Genomic DNA, 17,514 nt, shown 5'->3' on the forward strand with positions numbered 1-17,514 from the left:
TGCAGTTTGCTTTTTGTCTTTTGCTATCTGAAGTTAAAGTAGAGATTTTGGTGCTCAGGTGATACATTATGAACTTCCGAACTCTTCAGAGATCTTTGTTCATCGATCTGGTCGAACTGGACGTGCTGGGAAGAAAGGAAGTGCCATTCTCATGCATTCCTCAAAACAGCATAGGGATTTGAAAGGTATTGAACATGATGCCGGGTGCAGATTTACTGAGGTAAGGGTGCTTATACCTTACAGTTTCACTTTTAAAAATCCTCATTCAGATTTGTTCACATTTTCACTTATGGAGAACTGGAGGATGCAATAGATGCATGTTGAGCTACTATACCTGTTAGAGTAGATTGTTATACTTGTGTTCTGGTACTCGCATAATGATCTGTTTCCACAGACCCCCACAATTTAAGCGACATCATGATCGTCGGGGTACACCCCATGGTGTCAGGGATAGTTTTAGTGGGAAATTTTGAATGAGCTAGTTTTGACGTCTAACTCCATTGGCATGCTTTTATAAGGCCAGATGTGGTATGCTGGTATCTGAATATGATTTCTATATATGTTGCTCGGAATCTCCAAAAATATTGCCGGGTGTGTATCGAATCCTCCAAAATTAGTACATTTTTGGAGGACCTGAAACGGGTGCGGCAACACTTTTGGAGAGTCTGCGCAAAATACATTTCTATTGGTTAACGAGCATAGGCATCCATTATTGCAGTAAACCAATTTTATGTTGGACCTTCGGGATAATATGGATTTTGGTTTTTTTTACCTTCAAGGAGCCTGCTTTGGGTGTTTTTGTTTGGGATAATTTCACTTAAGTACAACTCACACACCTGACTTGCAACATAATAGCCTAGATATCACATTGCAAATCTATAGCCCAAAAATAATAGGCTAATTCCCGAAAAAACAGCTTATTTCACACAATCAACATATTATCTGAAGGTAAGAAATTCAAACACCTTTATGTGCAATTGCTGAAGCAATCCAACAGGATAAAAGAAAAATAAAAAATTGATAAATGAATTGTAGAATTCCTCCAACGCGTACAAATCTGTTTCATATAGCACATACACGAAAAAGAAGAAGAGAAGGAAGTGTCAAACTTCTGTAGAGACCTCTTACACGCTAACAATGTATATACATCCTTATAAACTGAAAAAATATATATATTTATACAACATTATACACAAATATACACATTTATACACAATTATACAATACTGTATAACTTGTATAAACATGTATAATAGTGTATAAGAGGTGTCTGTATACCCATATACACAATTATACACTATTATACAGTGTCGATACAACCTGCTACATAATTATGATTTTCCAGAACTTCAAACTTCAAACTTCAGAATCTTCCAAAATTACCAGAACTTCAAACTTCAAAATCCTCCAAAATTAGTGGTTGTTTGTTGGTGCAAATCAAGTTTGAGAGCTATTTATTTTCAGATCTGTGTGTATTTTCATGTTTCTTTCAAAAATCTTCTTCGTTCTTCTGTTTGCCACCATGGACGACGGAGTCTTTCTTCGAGCCTTCTTCGAGCCTTTAATGGCAGAATTGCGTAGGGGGTAAAGGAGGGGAATAGCGGGGGCTAGGTTAGGAGAGGATGAGGGATCTATGTGGGTTAGAGAGAAAGGAGTGAGAGGCGGTGAGAGAGAGAAGGGAATGAAAAAAGAAGAAAATAATAAAAACCCTAAAAGTATGTCTTTAATAGTGGGCTAAAGGCTGAAAAGTTTCTTTCAAGTTATGTACAACATGGGCTATATAGGGTAAGAGCTTTAAATGTGGGCCATTTTCGGTTGGGCTATTAGGCCAAGTGACATGGGCTGTAATTCTTTCTTTTTGTTTTTAAAAATTTTCTTTTCCTTTCTTGTGCCTTTGTTAGTAAAGAAAGAATAGAGTTTGAACTTTGAATCTTCATAGCTTTGTGTTTTTTAATGCGTAGAAAAAGAGAGGAATCTCCATAGCTTTGTGGGCGTTCAACTAAAAATATTTCAATTATTAACTTTTTTATTACTTTTTCCTTCTATCTATATTACTGGTTATTTAAAGTTAAACTATATGTATAATCCAATTACGGGATTATCTGAATTGGAAAAGAATGCTGAAAATCGAATTATTTGTCGCAGGATCCACTTATATCAATTTTCTAATTAAGGGGACACAAACTTCTTACTTTACACTACCTTATCAGAGACTTCCTATTTTGAACCAATCTTGCAAAGGAGTTGCAATCATATTCCTTTATCAAAACATTGCATTTGTGAAATTCTTTTGTGCTTCTAATTTTCTTGAATTGCTGAAGTCGAACACGAGCCCGTTGGAATATTCTATATACACTGGTGTACAGAATTATTATCTCATCAAATTATTTTCTCTGCATGTACTTGCTGAAAATAGCTCCCAAGTATTAAAGTAGAGGCTGGAGCAGCAGACATGTATAGTGACATGGGCAAAGGCAGTGACCGCTTTGGCTCCTATGGAGGCACCATGCGTAGTCGATCTGGTGATTTTGGTGGAAGTCGTTCTGGTGGCTATGGAAATAAAGGCAGCAGGTTTGGTGGAGAAGGCGCTTCATCTTCTCGAACAGGTGGATACAGTGGAACTGGTTCTGGAAGATCAGGGGGTGGCTACGGTGGAACTAGCTCGGGCCGCTCAGGAAAGTTTGGTGGTTCTGGAGGCTCAAAATGTTTGGGTGGTTTCCTTAACTTTGGTTCGGGGCGTTCAAGTAGATTTGGAGATTCACAGTCTGACCGCAGTAACCGTTCAAGCCGTTTTGATGACTTCGGAGATGGCAAGGATAGTGGTGATCAGAGTTCAGGGAGGAACTCCATTTCAAGGCAAGTTTCATTCTCCTTTCTTGATTAATTTTGAATGGATGTGCTTAACGGTGACTTGTATACTCTGCAGAAGCATCTTCCAACAAGTGTAGATACTTTAACCACTGAACACAAAATGTTGAAAAGAAGATTAAAAAATCTAAGTCTGTAGGATGTTACGCTCGTAATGGGTGGTTTTTATATGGTCCAATACAGCGGCGTAGCCACATAGAGTGAAGGGTTTGAACACCGTTCATTCGAAAAGTATACCGAGTATATAGAGAATTATACTATGTATATAGGTCAAAAATTACTTTTTATAAATATATATTAACCTTGAGCACCCTTTGCAAAATTCCTGGCTTCGTCACTGGTCCATTATGCACGTATTGGAGGGAACTAACATTGGTGATGTGATGCTAATAGGGCCATATGCATGTAGTTGTTTTGTCTACTATGCTGTATTTCATTATACATTGGAGAGGAAAAGTTAATTGAGGGTGGGGTGGGACCTGAAGAGAAAATCTGATCCATAATACCAGTCAAAAAGATGTGACAATGTCATGCTGCCTCCATCATAGGAGGCTCCTTAGGTTTTAACTGAAGGATTATGTTCTCATGTAATTTGCTTTGGTTGGTTCAGGAGGCGTGCCCCCTGGGACTTCTCCATTAATAGATGAAGGTGCAGCTGGACTCCGGCTCTGAATCGTATGCATTGATTACAAAGGTGCTGTATTTAGAGTGCAGATGATACAACTCTTTACTATATTTGAAGTCCATATAAATAGCACTTCAGTATCCACTTGGTCTCAAAAGGCACCCACGCGATCTACAAAGGAATGTTGTTCTTGCCACTGCTGGTGTTATTCTTCGCTGTGTTTATGATTTTTTCATCTCAAGCTTGAGATGCATCAATTTTGCCAGAGCGCTCATGATTGGTACTAGGTTATACTTATTGATGTTCTCGATGTTCTGTATTCAGTTTCTATAAATTCTGTAATAGCCTAGCCTTTGTAAAACTAACCATTGTATGTTGGACGTACTGAATTCTCTTATCAACAGGGAAAAGGTTCACAGCGGAAAGTGTACTTAAGAGTTTTTCTATTCTATTGGAATACTGACTATTGTTCTATATAACTTTATACTGTGTGAATCTTTACACTCTCAGAGAACAAATTAGCTACAATTTATTTTGTTTTCATGTCAAATTATGTGTTAAAATAACTTTCCTGGAAGCATTTGATTTTTTCGGCCTAAAACTGTTTGGTGATATTTATTTTATGTAGAATAAACTATTTTCACTAAGCCAAAATCGCAGTTAGAAATAAGATTGACATCAATTTTAGGAAGTGAATACACTCTCAATACCACCTTAAGCACAATGGCTGTAGTAAAGCACAAAATAGGTCAACATACTCATTTATGATAATTCTCAACTAAGTGAACAAAAATGAGAAGAAATGTTCAAAACTTTGAGCGACATCTCGGATTTTTGTTACATTGACCAGTGAATGAATTTTTTCCTCTCAATCAGCAAGAATAAACTTGGTATGGTAGGGTATTTGTTCTAGTGCACCAAAATCACAAGGATAAAGAGACAGTTTATGTTCTAGTGTACATAAACTTGCTGTTGATTCTGCTTTGTTGGCTAAAACTCCAGCCCTAGTGCACCAGTTCTGCAATTTAGCTTGACTGAACATATCAGTAGTGCAATGTCTCCACGTTTATCGCACAATAGTTCTGCTATTTTTCTCTGTAACAGCTTCAAGAAGCTTGTACATCCATCTATCTAGCATGCCTATCACAAAACAAATACTAACATGTCAGTGTGTTTGACTACATGTAGAAGATTTCTGACTGAGGCTGAGTAACAGTTAAATTTTTTCTTCAAGAAACTATTTAGCATTCAGCTCTTGATATATGAGTGGCAAGGAAGAATAAAAATAAGCTCAAGTTCCACAATTTCTCACACCAAATATTGCTAAATACTTTTTGTACAACTTGGAAAATGATTTTTAACTTCTTCAGAGATATTCAAGTCAAGCGCCTTGAATTCAACTATATAAGGAGCATTTCAAAAAGAAGAATAAAATGAATTAGCAGGGACTTATGCCTTATTAGTGGGGTTTCACCTTATCTAAATCCTACAGCTAAGTGTTGAAGGCAAACCTGTTAAGGCAAATGTCCCACCCAAAACTGCACAGAGCCGAGTGATAAGGTGCAGAAAACTGCGACGTTCTTCTCTGATGGTCACGGTAATTGGTGATAAATCATATAAGAAGTATACAGCTGCATATAGTGACAAAAGACATTCAGTGAACAGTGAAATACAGCAAGAGGAAAAGGGAGAAGGGTAGCTTAAACTCACCTGGCCATGTCCGATCAAACTCATTGATGGGAGAAAAGTACTCCGTCACAGAAAACTGATTAGTCGGTAAAACTTCTTTCGATATATACCTATACTCAGTTGGAACAACCTACATGACAAAACCCAGAACATCAAAATATGGAAGCACAAGAGCACATCCAGAAAAAAAGTCATTTTTGACTCAAGACTTATCTTCTGGCCAAAAGTTCACAAGGAAAAGCAACCGAACCAGGATGCATGTTTCAACTAATGTTCCTTGTCAACACTGTTAGATTGTTTGAACTGTCTCATCTAAGTCTGAGCTTGTTAGAGAGGAGACACGCTTATTTTTTAAGTCTATAACATGCTCACTCACGTCCGAACTTGATTTTTTTTCTTGAGCCACGTACATGGAAATAGTTTTGTGAAGGAGTAGCAGTGACTTGAATCCAAGCCCTCTCTCAATTTTGTAAATTCTCCTCTAAGAAATTAAGTCGCTAGAGAGGAAACACTTTATTTGTTTATTTTAGCTTTGCAACAGACAAATCCCTAAATGGATTAAAAGGGGTTGGCCTACAGGAGAAGATCTTTCACCTCCAACCGTGAGGTTACTGGTCCAAGTCATCAAGGTGCAAAAAGTGGAAAAAACCACTGATGGCCCATGGGAAGGGAGGTGTGGGCGGGGTTTAACATTTTGAAAAAGAAGTACAAATCCACAAAAAGTTTTTCACTTAGGGTATGCTGAAAAAAGATTTGGATGCTGAGGGTAGCTGGTATCAGGAAAAAGTTCCCTACAGTCATAAAACCGTGGCGTTAAACGGAAATAATAAAAATAGACATTGTTAACAGTGACATATCCTGATGCCAATACAATTACCACCTTGCTTTTTCAGTTGATAGTGGGCTTTTTTCCCTGATGCAGTTGATTGTGGATATAGCTATGTGTAAAGCAGCAAAGGGGTGAACTTATGCACTAATTAGATGATCCAGCGAGTATTTTTTGCAAGAGTATTAAAGCTAATAAAGCTACTTTGGACGGCATAATTCATGCTATGCAATTATACAACATGGTGCAATTTCATGATTCCTTTTCTTCTCTCATTTTATTTCTATCAGTAAAAAGCTATAATACAATTCATGCTATGTGATTATACAACAAGGTGCCATTTCATGATTCCTTTTCTTTTTTCTGTTTTTAGGATAGTAGGTTTGGTGCCATTTTAATCTTTAAAAGTCAACAATTGCATATATTTAGCCTTGGTGGAGAACAAGGATAATTAGGTCCCTGTTATAAAGGAAAAGGATGCAGATTTACAGACTTTAATTCAAGTTAGATCTCATATACCACAACATAACCCAGACAAATAACTGAAGCATGCAACCATAAGTACAAGTTTATTCATCTCACCACTTTAAGAAAAACGGTCATGGGTCCTTATTAAAAAATAAATAAAGAAAAGAAAGAAAGTTTGTCGAGGCTATGTTTGAATGCTCTAAGAGTATTCAAACTAAACACTAGATTAGATCTCCATAACTAACAATGAAGGCTATACCACAAACCTTAATGAAATATTTGAATGTGCCACTTGCTCCACGCAGAATTCGCGATGTTCCATCAAGCGGGTTATGAATACCTGGATATTTGGGCCCAAATGACAAATCATGGATGATATGGCTTACATTGACATGTGTAGACCCTTCAAAAATCTGCATTTTCAAAAGATACAAATAAGAGTGAGAAAATAAACTGGAAGTAAGAAAAGAGAAAAAAAGGATCCTTTAAATGCCTCTGTAACATGCAAGCTTTGAGAAGAGCTTGATGTACTTCAGAACAGGGATTAAAACAAAAATGAAAAAATTTCTGCACTCAGACCCTTAAGAAATGTGGTATTCCTAATTTCTCTATACCTGTTTCACAAGCTATCTAGGAGCTCGTTGTACAACTAAATGATCATAGATCAAACCACAAGCAAAACCTAAAAAGTAGCTTCAGCACAATCTTCCTTTTGTCATGCACCAGTAAAAAATAACTAGCAAGTTTTATTGACAAAGCAGGACTTCCACTTTAGTTGAACCACCTATATAATATGATATAACACCAAAAGCCGAAGTAAAAAACTGTCTCAAAATCCTTTGGGAGGGTTATTGCCCCAGTTTCTTAAATGAAATTGTTTTAGCATCTTCCAACTACGTCAAAATTTTACGGATTATAGCTTCTCACACTATTTAACCTGATAGCTGATACCTTAGAATAGAACAACGTTCAATGGAGTATACGCATTTTCAAACAGTAATCGTGTATGTCCATAAAATCTACAAGAAGAATTACAAAATATCAACAGAGCTGACCATTTGAGCAACAAAATTATTCAATCCGTGAACGGATATGTGGAAATTCCCAGCAACTCGCTGGACATCCAATACACCATACACCTGCACGGAACAATGTAAGCATCAGTTAAATGCAACACCACCATCACTTAGTTAGCCGAAGAGGCAGTAGATTTTAAGGCCCAAAGAGAGAAAGATATTGGGAGAGAGAGGAGAGGAGAGGAGAGGGGAGGGGGGGTTACAACTACGAGAACAAGCATAAACAGAACTGCCAAAAACATACCCTGCATCCTTCCCCAACAGCCATTGCTTGCTTAACCTTCTTGATCATATTTTCAGATTCTTCATCAATGCCCTGAAGATGGATCTTATCCGAATCTTCGTGATGGTCTTTGTGCACATCTGGTAAAAATTGTTTCTTAAAACAATGCAATCAATACATAGGAGATTAATACACAAATGCGTTATGCAAGTTAGAGCTCAAAATAATCAACTGACATATCTATATAAACGGAATTTCTCAAGTTATTTGTTTTTTGGCAAGTTGGATCCATTTATCCACTGCCTGAAAAAGAGAATTTGATAAAAGTCATAAAGGTCTAACAAGAATTAAATATATTTGTCAAGAAATTTACATTAACATGATCAAGGGCCAAGGTCGCGCTAAGCAGGTTTAAAGCATAAGCATACAAGCATTTAACTTGGACTCGGATAAAGGAGAGGCGGACAGTTAAACTAGTGCTACGACCCAAAGGCAGAAGAACCAAAGACATTACCATGCTTATGAGCTTCGTGTTCCTTCTCAACAAGGTCTGACAAATATTCGGTGCCAATGATATGGCCATCACTGTTCAAGCGAAGCTGCAAAGATTTCAACCTTAATTGCTAAAAGGGCATGAAGAAAAGTATATGCATGGACGTGCACATGCTGTAGACTGCATGTGAAAATAAATGCCAATTCGAAGAAAAAGAAAATTACATCATCTACTACTCCTATAATCTAGGAAACAGAAGACAAATAACAAATATCTTCATCCTCTCTTTCAATTTTACAAAGTTTGCAAAGAGAAATTCAGTAAACTAACAGAACGAAACCAGGAAAGTGGGGAATACTGGGGTAGGTCTATTCAGATTTGTAAGTTTAGGACTTCCAGAAAGCTCTAGACAGCTAATACCAACTACCAAGTTAAGAAAGAGTGAGAAATGTTGGGTAAATTACACTGACATTCCTAATTGTCAGGTTACAATGAGAGACCAGGTGATAGAGAATCATAATAGTTGTCCTAAATATTGTCGGACATGACATTTTTCTTAGCAAAACCACAGTAGGTTGCAATTTACTAGTATAAAGCCTCTACTGCCTCTCTCATCTCCATATCTACACTACACCAAGAATATTGGTGTATTGGACAAACCTCACACCCAAAGTATTTCTTGTTAGTATTGCTAAAAGTTCCTAAAATCTTCTACTCAAACTAGCTTAAGCTATTGACAACAAATATGAATTGTTAGCGGGAAATACAAGAAAAGTAAAAAGGTCAATCTTTTAACATATATCTCTTTTGTGTTGGTAAGTTTTCCTTTTCGCCTTTTACTATTAAGAGAAATTGTTCTGCAGTATCAATACTACTTAAAGAAGTTACTGATCAATGTTATTTTAGAAGGTAGGAGGAGGTTAAGTAATTATGACAAACTAATGGACATAAAAGTATTACCCATAATCTAAAGCTTGGCACAGTCCCCCCCAACCACGCAAAAAAATAAGAGAGAAGAAGAAAAAGAATTGCTACATGACAAACTAAAAACAAGTTAACAATACTTTTGACTGGAAATGCACCAGAATAATCTGTGTTGACTACTGTAGCTCCAATAGCATGACAACAAATATATTCATCCCATAAAATTTAGTCCATCTAAGGTGTAAAAGTTTGTTGATAAGAATCCCTAACTAATTATGATCCTAGTCTTCTTCTTTTTTTCTTTGAAACAGTAAGAAACACAATTTACTAAAACTAACAACTAAAGGTGTTATGCATTACCCTGTAGTGCAAAACATGGTCATTTTGTTTTCAGTTTGACTGGCAGCGAAAAATTTTCGTCAGTCACAGTAGACCAATTACCTTCCATATGTTTGTATCAAGATCTACTTCATGCTTCCCCGACATATCAATAGCATCCACACTTAGAACTACCAAAAAGAATAAACTGATCAACTGCTGAAACATTACGAGCAAAATATTAACTGAGAAAAGTGAAACTCGAATTAGAATAAACAAACATGGACAGCAAGTAGAAAATATTGTCCTACCATCACAAGGTAAAGAGGGGAATGTCATATTTATGTGAATGGGAAGAGTTTCTCCACGTCTCAAGTCAACAGCCATCTGCACAGAGCGATAGACGAAGTCAAAGCACAAACTTACTTCAAATGAGATAGATTAAGCTAAACCTGAAGAAAGTTACACTAAGGAGACGTAAAATACCTGATGAACCGTATCTATATTAAGATAGTAACTCAGTTCATGTAAGAATAATGTTGCCATGATAACCAGACCCACAACCGAAACTGGTAAAGAAAAGAAGGAAAGAGTAAAGTTAGTAAAAGAATCAAACCCAAGCAAAATACAGACAAAATAAGCAAGAAATTCTACATGTTGAATTCAAAAGTAATGCTAATCAGTGAAAAGTTAGAGTGGATTGTTAATGGTAAAGCTGGGCTATAGGTAAAACAGATAACTCAAAAATATTTAATGGTTAGCACCAGTCAGGTAAAGATTAAGCATGGACCATAGATAGGCTGCATTCTCGTAACCCTTTACTTTACGATATACTCCCTCCTCCAATTTATGTATCACCATTTGACTAGGCACAGAGTTTAGAAAGAAAGGAAGACTTGATATTTGTGTGGCTATAAATCATCTCATTAAGCGTAAAAGAAGAACTTTAAAGTAAAATTATTTCTAAATATAGAAAAATGACTTTCTTTTTGGGACAAACTAAAAAGGAAAGAGTGCCCCATAAATTGGGACGGAGGGAGTAGTTATCTTTTTCTTTTGTTTAACAGTCACATCATCACGATAATGGAGACAAACAATTGCTGAGGGTGGCAGAAAAAGATATTGCCACATTAAGAAGTGGAAGTTGTGCTACTCAACAATAATCAAGTGTCTTGGTCATTTCATGACTAAGATAAAGCAAGTAGTTCCAATATCTGATACTCGCATATGCTGAAAACCTACAGTTCAAACTAGTTCAGGTATCAGATGAAATCTACCTAAAATCAGCTGAAAGCTCTCCAATATCTAACTGATTTTCTCATCTTTTTGGGATTAGCTCCCTCGGTTATCAAAAAAAAACAATTGAGAATGAATACAAAGAATCAATCAACAATACCTCAATGAACTATACCTCAATCTCAGGTTAGTTAAGGTTGGCTATAAGAATCCTAATTGTATCCATTCCACTCAATACAGGCCCATTTTATACCCCAAAGAGGAAGCAAAGAAATAAAAAGATTTTAAGTTATATACACTGATAGTGGTAAGTTCAATTTAACTGACCACAGGGATCCCCTCCTGCTTACCCACCCACCGTAAACGTTTACTAACGGACTCAGAATGCAAATGAGATGAAAAAAGGCCATCATTGGGGCAAACGATACACTAGCTTCGGTTATGGCATAACCAAATAATTCTTTTGCCAATGATGGATTTCGCGCCACGGAATGAATCGTGGAACTAAGAACGTTTTTGAAGAAGATTTACCTGTTATTGAGAATCAACTTAACCTCATGGTGTAAAAAATCTATACACTGACAATGCACAAAACTAAAGGTTATGAACGAATACCGAGGGCGCCAGACTTGGTTTTCTGCAACAAATGATCTTCAGCACGTGGAAATGCATCAATAGCTCTTAATGCTTGCTTCACTCCCATCTTGTTCTTTTTTCTCTCCTTTTATTCCCAATATTTGATAATGCTGTTCAAATTAATCAAGCAATCAATTAACAATTGAACTATGCGTAAACATTTTGCTCTAATCAAGCTCAATTCATTAAAACCCCTAGCTTTACTTGTAAATAACTACGTCATTTGAAATTAAAACTAATTTAGGAAATAAAATGACCGTATGAAGCTAAACTTCCATCATTTTATAAGAAATTGAAATTAATTAATTTGCAATACCCCATGGACCAAACGCTGTTAAAATTTAGGGAGAGAGAGAGAGAGAGAGAGAGAGAGAGAGAGAGAGAGAGAGAGCACCTGTAAGGGAGAGAGACGGGGAGAGAATGGGCCTGGAAAACCAGAATCCGATCTCCGACGGGAAATTCAGAAAATACGAGGAAGACGAGATTCAAAAAGTGTCTGTTTATTTCATGGACCCTTTAGTGGGCTACAGTTTTGGGAAAATGATATTAAATACTTCGGCCGCTATCAAATAGTCGAAACATAAATATTTTATATATTTTTAGATATATATATATATATATATATATATATATATATATATATATATATATATATATATATATATTGTGTGTTATATATAAAAATTATGTAAATTTTATATATTTTTGCGGCTGCCGAATATAAATAGTTTCTGTCGCGAACTAAAAGTGTTCTTTCGAAACTCTAAGCTCCATAAGCCCAATTGAAATGTTGTGTGTTTGTATGATCATTTCTCACCTTTTAATCCCTTCCCCCGATAAATAGAAGTTATAAAGTTAGAATACCTCGAGACTCCCTAAATTTGACACGTTTTATCTAGTGCATACTTGAATTAATTTTTATCCTGTTTTCCCCATGAACTTGGCCATTTGATATAATGATATCTACCAAAATAGATGGTACATTCTATAAACAAATTTATAGACCAACAATGTTATATGTGATGAATATTAGATAGTTAAAGTCCAATTTATCCACAAAATGCATGTTACAGTGATACGGATACTAAGATGAATATGTTCGTACAAGAATAGACAAGATTATAAATGACCATATTCACCAAGTGCATATAAAATGATAGGAGATCATTTGAGATGGTATGGCTATATCGTGTGTTTGATCGCCAAATGCATTGATTCATCAATGTGAAATAATAACTAGTGAAGGTATTATAAGGGGACAAGATAGACATAAATTCCCATTGAAGGAATTTATTGAATGACCTGTAAATTAGAGGGATCCTTTCATACTTAGTGAAAGACGGGACTTAATGAAAGGAAAATGTACATGTATAAAATACATGTTAGTTGGAAATACGTTTTAGACATTTTAGCAATTTTATTGTATGTCCTATGATTTTTAGGAGTGGTTTAGCCTTTCAAATAGTATAGAGAATTTCTCATATTCACTATTTGTATTTGCATAATATTGAGATGAGTATTAATAAAGTAAGAAAAATTATATAGACGGGTCCTATTTTATATAATTACAATTAGAAGAAATGACTATTCAATTATCGTATAGAGTAAGACAAAAAAAAACTATCCCTTGTGACCACTTACTATTTTAATAAAAAAAATAATCTTATAAAGATATATTTGTATACGGTCGAAATCGGGTTTGTCCATTGTATGACCAGCCGAGGTTGAAACATGACAGGTCAAAGCTCGAGCCCGGGTTATATCGAACCAAGGCGCGAAGTTAAATCGTTGAGCTCGTGACTCCAGGACCGAACAAGATCGAGGGAACTTTGTCGAGCCAAATAACGGAAGGCCGAAATATCCGGGATCGGTTGGAGATAGCGGAAGAAATCTCGGCACATATCAAGGAAAGGCCGATCAATTAGCAAATCATGAGATTGGTTACCTTTTATAGAATTGTATCAAGAGTAGGACTGCCCTACTATATAAAGGGAGGTTTGATCATTTGTAAAACACATTGTAATACACATCAAAAAACAATACACTGTTATTTCTAGCTCTTATCATCTTGTTATTCTGTTATTACATCAGTTGAGACATTTCTTGGTTTGAGGGTCAAACTCAATGGCCAAGGCTGTTCAATTTGTGTGGTTTGTATTTATTCTCTTATCATTAATTTCAATATTAATTTGTTTTCTTAATTTGTATCAAGTTATATCACGTATCCTTAAAACCGCGCATAAATTTAATTGTTATCCGATTTTAAGGGTAAACAGTTTGGCGCCTACTGTGGGGCTAAAGATAATAGTGATTACCTGGTACAAACTTTCATAACACACACTATTATATACTTGTTCTTTGGAGTATCTTTGATTCCAGAACCAAAATGTCGAACTCTCAATCAGCACCCCTACACGTTGACAATGATTTCGGCCACCACGGAAAAAACAATAACATAGCACTAGGGAACGACGTACCCCCGGTTGGCCTCGATGGAGTTCCGGCTGTAGATCCAATCGACATCAGCTTACATGTAGCCATCAACGCAAATTTGGCCATCGATCCCGAGGAGCGTCCGTTGGGATGTTCAATCAGCCGCTCAAAGCATGCATGGCGGCAAAGATGGCGGGATCAACCTGCGGGTGATCTTCGAAATGTTGCAGGCTCAACAGGCAGCGATATCCCAGCTCCAAAACTAGAATCACCCACCGAGTAGGATCGAGCCCGAACCGTCCCAGGAAGTTGTCCACAGGGTCGAATCGGTTTCAAGGAAATCAAACGAGAAAGAATCGGAGACCAATCCTGCAATCATGAAGATGCTCGAAGAACTGACAAAATAAATTGAGTCAGGGGAAAAGAAGATCGATGCAAATGACAAGAAGGTGGAAACTTACAACTCCAGGGTTGATCAAATCCTGGGGGCACCGCCGATATTGAAGGGCCTGGACTCCAAAAAGTTCGTGCAAAAACCTTCTCCCCCCCCCCCCCCCCCCCGAGCGCGGGTCCCAAGCGATCCCCAAGAAGTTCTGCATGCCTGAGATTCCTAAAATACAATGGAACGACTGATTCGAACGATCATGTTGCCTCTTACACATGTGCTATCAAAGGGAATGATCTAGAGGATGACGAGATCGAATCTGTCTTGCTAAAGAAATTCGAAGAGACCCTGTCAAAGGGAGCTATGATATGGTACCACAATTTACCACCTACTTTTATTGGCTCATTTGCTATGCTTGCAGATTCTTTCGTAAAGGCACACGCCGGGGCCATCAAGGTTGAAGCTAGGAAGTCAGGCCTTTTTAAGGTAAGGCAGAAGGACAACAAAATGCTCAGAGAATTCGTGTCTCGATTCCAAATAGAACGGATAGACCTGCCACCAGTCGTTGATGATTGGGCTGTTCAAGCTTTCACCCAAGGACTCAAGGTTCGAAGCTTGGTGGCTTCGCAGCAGTTGAAGCAGAATCTAATAGAATACCTGGTTGTTACTTGGGCTGATGTGCATAATCGGTATCAATCGAAGATCAGGGTCGAAGACGATCAACTTGGGGCTCCTTACGGGTCCGTTTATCCTATCAGACCCATCGATAGAATCAAGAGGGATATTGACCGAGAACCGTGGTTGAACAGAGATCAATACCATCCATATAATGGAGATCGTAGGAGCAGCGGATCTGGGCGAAATTCTGTACGAAATAAAGGAGAAGTGATCGAGGCCAGAGCTCTCGAGGGCTCATGAGCAAGAACGGCTTCGACAGGCCTATCGGACCTAAAGAAGCACCACGATTATCAGAATACAAATTTAATGTTGATGCAGCTGCCATTGTATCAGCTATCGGACGCATCAAAGATACCAAATAGCCTCGACCTTTACAAACCGATCCAACCCAAAGAGATCCCAACCAAATGTGCAAATATCATGGAACTCATGGCCACAGAACGAAGGATTGTCGACAATTGAGAGAAGAAATAGCCCGATTATTCAACAACGGGCACCTTCGGGAATGTTTGAGCGACCGAGCCAAGAATCATTTTAGAAACAGGGATTCCAATATATAAAACGAGCAAGAAGAACCTCAACACGTCATTCAAATAATCATCGGAGGGGTCGATGTTCCTCAAAGTCCGATGTTAAAGCGCACCAAAGTATCAATCACGAGGGATAAACGGACTCGAGATTACATACCAGAAGAAACTTTATCTTTCAACGACGAGGATGTAGAAGGAATTATGCATCCCCATAATGATGCACTGGTAATATCTGTACTCATGAATAAAACTCGAGTTAAACATGTGTTAATTGATCCAGGTAGCTCGACCAACATCATTTGATCGAGGGTTGTAGAACAACTCGGCCTACAGGACCAAATCTTGACTTCGGCCCGAGTGGTAAACGGATTCAACATGGCTTGCGAAAATACTAAGGGAGAAATAACGTTACCGGTAAACATAGCCAAAACCACCCAGGAGACCAAGTTTTATGTGATCGAAGGGGACAAGAGGTATAATGCCCTGTTCGGGAGACCAGAGATCCACCGACCCTTCACTGGGTATTAAAATTCCCAACACCAGAGGGGATTACAATGATCTATAGGGAGCAACCTGCCGCAAAGGAGATATTTGCCATTGATGAAGTTATTTCGATATCAACACTCTCATCGACAAAGGATCCATGTTCGAAAGCAAAACAAGAAGCCAAATAACAATCACCGATGTCGTCCTCGACCCAATCGGACAAGCAGGGACTGACGAAGACGATGATTACGGGGTTCCTCGATCCTTTATAGCCCCCGATGATTCTGACTCTACCAAATCAATGGTTGAAGAGCTGGAGCAGGTCATACTGATCGAACATCTACCCGATAGAAAGGTATACCTGGGCACGAGGTTAACTCCCGAACTCAAGAAAAAACTCATTCAATTTTTCATACCTAGCATGGATTGTTTTGCTTGGTCCCATCTCGACATGACAAGGATCCTACCGGAGATCACTACTCACAAGCTAAGCCCGGACCTGAAATTCCATCCGGTCAAGCAGAAAGGAGACCCCAGTTCGAGATCAAGCATGCTTTCATCAAGGACGAGGTAACTAAACTCCTTAAATAGGGTGCATGCGGGAGGTCAAATACCCAGAATGGTTAGCAAATGTAGTAGTAGTACCTAAAAAGGGAACAAACTGAGAATGTGTATGGATTATAAAGATTTAAATAAGGCATGCCCCAAAGACTCTTTCCCACTAACATCGATCGCATGATCGATGCTACGGTCGGCCATGAGATCCTCAGTTTTTTCGATGCCTACTCCGGGTACAACCAAATACGGATGAACCCGGATGATCAAGAAAATACCTCCTTCATCACTAAGTATGGCACATACTGCTATAACGTAATGCCATTTGGATTAAAAAATGCTGGTGCAACTTAACGCCTAGTAAATCGAATATTCGAAGAACAAATAATGAAATCTATGGAAGTTTACATTGACGATATGTTAGTTAAGTCCCTGTGAGCAGAGGACCATTTAAAGCATTTGCAGGAAACCTTCAGTATATTGAAGAAGTACAACATGAAGCTGAATCTAAAAAAATGCGCATTCGGAGTTGGATCAGGTAAATTTCTCGGGTTCATGGTGTCCAACCGAGGAATCGAGATCAACCCCGACAAGATCAAAGCTATCGAGGATATCACGGTAGTGGACAATGTGAAGGTCGTACAAAGGATAACCGGGTGCATTGCCGCCCTAGGCGATTCATCTTGAGGTTCTCCGACAAGAGCCATCGATTTTTCTTGTTACTGAAAAAGAAAAACAACTTTACATGGACTTCGGATTGCCAATGGGCCTTGAAAGAACTTAAGCGATATCTATCGAGTCCGCCACTTCTTCACATGCTGAGGGCAGACGAACGACTATACTTGTATTTGGCAGTATCCAAAATACCAGTAAGTGGAGTCCTAGTTCGAGAAGAACAAGGTACCGCAATTTCCAATTTATTATGTTAGCAGCACCTTAGGTGAGGCCGAAACTAGATATCCTTACCTAGAAAAGTTGGCGCTCGCTTTACTAAGTGCCTCTAGGAAACTGAAACCATATTTTCAGTGACATGCTATATGTGTTGTGACAAATTATCCATTACGA

The 17,514-nt window shown here is 37.9% G+C and overlaps 2 protein-coding genes across 2 annotated transcripts in view; one reads left to right on the forward strand and one right to left on the reverse strand.

Annotated features, from left to right (window-relative positions):
* The window catches only part of LOC109240064 (DEAD-box ATP-dependent RNA helicase 53-like), a 5,975-nt gene extending 3,091 nt beyond the window's left edge, over nucleotides 1–2,884 (forward strand). The window contains exons 5-6 of the mRNA XM_019406679.1: nucleotides 59–220; nucleotides 2,417–2,884. Of these exons, the coding sequence (XP_019262224.1) occupies nucleotides 59–220; nucleotides 2,417–2,884 (630 nt within the window). The remainder of the gene's footprint in view (nucleotides 1–58; nucleotides 221–2,416) is intronic.
* A 1,316-nt stretch (nucleotides 2,885–4,200) lies between these two features.
* LOC109240073 (endoplasmic reticulum-Golgi intermediate compartment protein 3-like) lies at nucleotides 4,201–11,915 on the reverse strand. Its single transcript, XM_019406690.1, has 12 exons — nucleotides 11,777–11,915; nucleotides 11,362–11,492; nucleotides 9,997–10,079; nucleotides 9,822–9,897; nucleotides 9,634–9,701; nucleotides 8,290–8,374; nucleotides 7,797–7,915; nucleotides 7,532–7,615; nucleotides 6,743–6,889; nucleotides 5,204–5,312; nucleotides 5,005–5,124; nucleotides 4,201–4,633 (listed from the first exon to the last, which is right to left on the reverse strand). The coding sequence occupies exons 2-12, from the start codon at nucleotides 11,447–11,449 to the stop codon at nucleotides 4,560–4,562; spliced, it is 1,053 nt and encodes a 350-aa protein (XP_019262235.1). The 5' UTR covers nucleotides 11,450–11,492; nucleotides 11,777–11,915; the 3' UTR covers nucleotides 4,201–4,559.
* Nucleotides 11,916–17,514: the final 5,599 nt, after the last annotated feature.

Source organism: Nicotiana attenuata, unplaced genomic scaffold, assembly GCF_001879085.1.
Source record: "Nicotiana attenuata strain UT unplaced genomic scaffold, NIATTr2, whole genome shotgun sequence".
Classification (NCBI taxonomy): Eukaryota; Viridiplantae; Streptophyta; class Magnoliopsida; order Solanales; family Solanaceae; genus Nicotiana; species Nicotiana attenuata.

Excerpts from the sequence above, each read along its gene's own strand:
- LOC109240073 (XM_019406690.1), bottom strand. The coding sequence starts at position 11,449 with ATGGGAGTGAAGCAAGCATTAAGAGCTATTGATGCATTTCCACGTGCT. Across the intron at positions 9,898-9,996 it reads ATATAGATACGGTTCATCAG|ATGGCTGTTGACTTGAGACG; the intron begins GTATTTTACGTC and ends CGCTCTGTGCAG. Across the intron at positions 7,616-7,796 it reads CTGTTGGGGAAGGATGCAGG|GTGTATGGTGTATTGGATGT; the intron begins GTATGTTTTTGG and ends TGTTCCGTGCAG.